The following is a 4,562-nucleotide window of genomic DNA, read 5'->3' as shown; positions in this document are numbered from 1 at the left end:
CCACTGGGAGTGAATCACTGAAAGACAGAGAGAGAGAAAGAAAGAGACAGGGGCAGTGTTTCTGTAAAGAAAGACAACAAGAAGATGACGTCAAGAGGACGTTCTTGCTCAAAAGTCAGCCCTTCTTAGACGGAGTCAAATGGAACTGAGAAGAAGAAGAAGAAGAAGAAAAAGAAGAGAGTGAAAAACAGTTACCTAATCAGAATTATATTTGTATTAGCCACAAGGGGGCATTACAAGGAATGCAGAATGCCTTCATCAAAGTGCCCACAGGGAGCTCCGACCTCCAGCAAAAACTTTTTTGAATACCTCCGTTAAGAGAGTTGGATGTAGATTCTGAAGATATGACTAAAAGCTGCATGTGGTGATCAGGAAACTGATATTTTGATTTATAATAGAAACAATGATAAGTGCCTTGTCCTATTGATTAGTTGATATTTAGATAGAAATAAGCTATATTGCCGTAGTAAGTAAGCCTCTTTTTACTGCATGCTGCGCTTGAATGTATTGCTCATTAACCAGATCGTATACATTGCAGAATGATGAGCTTGTGACAGGTGTGCTAAGAGTTTTGGGGCCCGATTAATACTGAGACCAATTTTAGGGTAAAGAAAATCATGATAACCGATAAGGTGCTCAGAAGACTGCTAGAATATTGACATTATTATACTTCATATGTACAATTAATTACATTTTCAACCGATTCTAAATAAACGCAGAAAATAAAAAGAAAACAACTATCTTAATAGTACTGCATGTTCAGTATCAGTCAATTGCTAAACATTTAAATAAATCAAATGAAAATAAATAGCTATGACATTTCTAAATTATGCAAAGCATTGTTTTCTGCATTATATCATCTGAAAAAAAAAGGTTTTCATTTAAAAAATATATCTGTCTGGCTCTAATCGGCTGCACTGAGTGTCCAGAGTAAAGGAGAGCTCTAGCGGCTGCATTAAAGCATGAAAAATGCATGAAAAGAGGCTTCTGCCATGGCTGATAATGTACTGTATACATAGAGTTATGTACCCGGTGTCTTATAATATGAAATATCTTATATAATCTGTTTTTAAAGAGGTAAGAGCTTGTGTATATTTAGCAACACACTGGAAACGTATACACTGTCCATATGTGTTTGTAGTGGCTGCCTGCATCACTTTAGAAATCTATCCGCCTGTCGTCTTTACCAAAGTTTCTGATTTCGTGCTCCATCATACCGTGAACACTGAACGAGCACTTCGCAGTACCACCTTCAGTGCCTTTACCATATTACTGCCTGCTGTGCTACACTTTAGCATGACTGTCTCTGGTGGGAAAGAAACCTCCACCCCTGACCCTGCAAGATGTGCAGGAGCTCAGTGCACTACCACCTTCCTTGTCGTATGGAAAAAGAGGAGTGTAGTGTTTTTTTTACTGTGCTTTTCCTCAGATATAGGCTTTTACTTGATACTGTTACAACATTAAGAATGCGAGCTGTAGTGTATTTAAGGTGTATCTTATGCTAATTCGATTTTTGAGCCTTTCTTTGCTTTGTAGCTTTTCCTTATCTTGCAGAAAGGAAGGAGACTTGAGAGGTTCAACACGCTTCAGTCGGGTGCTTTGTGCTCTCCTTAGTTACGTCTTTACTTTCAGCCTGTTGGTCAGATGCTGTTTGTTTTTTGGCCGCATTGAATGTCTAAAATTTCAAGATTAGAATGTTTATGAAGTCATGAAATCAGAGTTATGTCAATATAATGATCTTGAAAAAATAATGTGTGTTAGTCAGCAAAAACACCTTCACCAAGAATCAATACCTACTGTAATTATCACCAAAGCCTACAGTATATTTGTATGCAGATTGCTGCATTAGCATGTTAAGCAACAGGGTGACCATGGTGGGTCCTTACTTGTTGTCACCTAGGAGCTGTGACATTTCTCCTGGCATGTAAACACAAAAAGAGATGCAGATATGGGAGGCTGCAAAGTCTCTCCATGCTCTGAGTTATTGTTGAGAGGGAGATAGAGAGAGAGAGCACAGGGTTGTATGGTGCGTTAGTTTGTTCAATCAGCTGTCAAATCAGAATGACTGTTGTCTGGTGGTGAAAAGGTTTGCACATAACGTCCACTGTAATGTGCCAAAATATAAGATATGCTTTATACTTTTTACACAAATTTTAAACACAATTTGTTTTTTATATCTACTGCATTATAGGTTTAGGTCCTGGTGTGGGCAGAATCAAAAGCTTTTATTTTGTAATTTATTCTGTCCTATTGAAGGTTTCATACATGTCGATGGTGTTGCAGCAGTGACCTTTGACCAGGGGCCACACTCCTTTGTAAATACATGCAGATTTGTAATATAAAGCCTGTTTCCAAATGAGCTGTAATATTCCTAAATTATGTATGTTGTACCTTGATGTCTCAGACAAAACTAGAGTGAGGATGATACAACATTAAACATGCACAACAAAAAATCCACTATTGTGTTTATTATTTTTATTGATTTACATAAAACACCAAAAGTAAATCACAACTGCTGTGCCCAATCAGACACTGTACCAGAAACAAAAGGTGAGTATCAGCAATCAGTGATAATGAGGATTCATCTGTAAATCACACCTGTATAATTGAATCGATCAAGACTCGTGACTTCAACACAGACTCCACGCAGGAACAACACAGAATGCTATGCTATGAAAGGAGGTGCAGCCTTCATAAAAACAATCATAATCAATTTTGGTGTTGGGATGAGACAGACCCAGTGTGTGTGTGTGTGCTATATTTGTGGATATTAGGGCTGCAAGTCGGCTGGAGCCGATCCCAGCTGACATCGGGCGTGTATCGATTAGTGTTTCTCAAAATCCAAGGTGACGTCCTCAAATGTTTTGTTTTGTCCACAACTAAAGAAATTCAGAAAACTCTCATAGAGGAGGAAACCAAAGACATTTAAGAAGCTGGAATCTGAGAATTTGGATTTCTTAAACATGACTCAAAATAATAGTTGACAAATAACTGATGAATCGACGGATTGTTGCAGCTTTAGTGGATGCATGTAAGGGTTACACTGATCACATATATCGCAAATAACATTGGTGTACTTTGTCCACAGTGACAACGTTACATGTCATTTCCAGGTGAAATCCAGCTCTCTCCCGGCTGGGTGGGTTAACATGAGCTAACGGTGTTGCAGATTTCTGATGGGGGAAGCTCATGCTGCCACTTGGAGCTGCTAATGTGTGAGCAGCCTTTAACTCTGTACAAATAAATAACAATAATGGAGAAGTTCAGGTACTCTGTCCATATTAAAGGAAACTCCTTTCCAAGTCCTGCACCTCTGGTCCTGGTCTGAAGAAGTCTGCAGATTTTGCTGGTCTGCTGTTGTGGTTAGGAAGGTTGCCGGGGACCTTCAGTTGGTACGAATCCTTCTGTCTGCATCTTCTCTTTGTATTGCAGGAAGTCTCTCCTCTTGCTGAAATATTTCACCTGCCAGGGAAAATGGTAATCCAGCAAGTATTAAGGCCTATTCTAATTAAAAAAATAATGCACTTCCAAGATTAATGTTATTACTGAAAAAGTGCTCATCCTTTCTGACATCATGGTCTACACTATATACAGACCTCAATGATCACTAAGATACAAAAAACCAAGGGATTCTTTACCCACTGAGCGGGGCAATTGGCCTCAAACTCGCTCTGGAACTTCTGGCAAGACGCTGCTTTGTCCTCGTTGTCATCCAGACATTTCCACAGCTGGTCCCTGGCGTCCCAACAGGCCTTCCTTTCTGCAGAGTTTGGAGCCGTCATGACTGCTTTATCCTGGGAAAGATTCAAGGAAAAGTAAAGACTTGGTGAGTTACCAGGAATTGATGTGGATCTTGCTCTGTTAAAAGGTAAGGGGTTGAAAACACTAAAAACGCATCCACCGATGCTGTGAGATCTCTCACGATGGTTTTGTCATTGCTGTCACTTCATACTTCTGCTGCTTTAGCTTATGAGCACACTGTTTATCCTCATATCACTTGACTTTCAATTAGATTTCAAGCAGCTTACAATTTCACTTATGTAGAAGAAAAGGAGGTGTAAAGATAAGTATAAGATAAACAATAAACTCTTAACTAAATATACAAAGTAAAACAATAAACAGTTAACAATTAACTTTTAGATATATATACAGTAGAGATAAATATACTAGTAAAATAAAATTCAAGGAAAATGAAAAGTGTAGAGAAATGTACAGAGGATAAATAAAGTAAAAATAAAGATAAACTATACATTACTGTATACGGCATTGTGTTTTATACAGTGGATAAATGACATCAGCAGACATTAGGGGTAAGATTAAATGATTGCACTTAAGTGGTGGAAGGTTTACACCACTATCATTCCATCAGTCTGGACAGACCCACTACCTTAAATTAACCTACATGACACCACTGTACCGTGTTCCCTCTGGTACTCTACAGCATGTTATTCACTTTGAGCTGTCTCTCACACAGAAGGTGAGCTGACAGTTGTATAAACTCCGCTGTCACTCACCGAATGAAACGCCTAAAGCTCCGGAATTATTTCTTTGTCCCGAATTCT

At 38.7% G+C, this 4,562-nt stretch overlaps 1 protein-coding gene across 1 annotated transcript in view; it reads right to left on the bottom strand.

The window, feature by feature from the left end:
* Window positions 1-2,471: 2,471 nt before the first annotated feature.
* coa6 (cytochrome c oxidase assembly factor 6) overlaps window positions 2,472-4,562 on the bottom strand; it is a 2,192-nt gene continuing 101 nt past the window's right edge. The window contains exons 1-3 of the mRNA XM_083935519.1: window positions 4,515-4,562; window positions 3,639-3,794; window positions 2,472-3,462 (exon numbers count right to left, since the gene is read on the bottom strand). The exon at window positions 4,515-4,562 is cut by the window's right edge and continues 101 nt beyond it. Of these exons, the coding sequence (XP_083791645.1) occupies window positions 3,364-3,462; window positions 3,639-3,782 (243 nt within the window). The 5' untranslated portion in view covers window positions 3,783-3,794; window positions 4,515-4,562 and the 3' untranslated portion in view covers window positions 2,472-3,363. The remainder of the gene's footprint in view (window positions 3,463-3,638; window positions 3,795-4,514) is intronic.

The sequence above is a fragment of the Echiichthys vipera genome (genome assembly GCF_963691815.1).
Source record: "Echiichthys vipera genome assembly, chromosome: 20".
Lineage (NCBI taxonomy): Eukaryota > Metazoa > Chordata > Actinopteri > Perciformes > Trachinidae > Echiichthys > Echiichthys vipera.
Note: the sequence above shows the minus strand (reverse complement) of the source record. Positions and strands in the feature narration are given on the sequence as shown.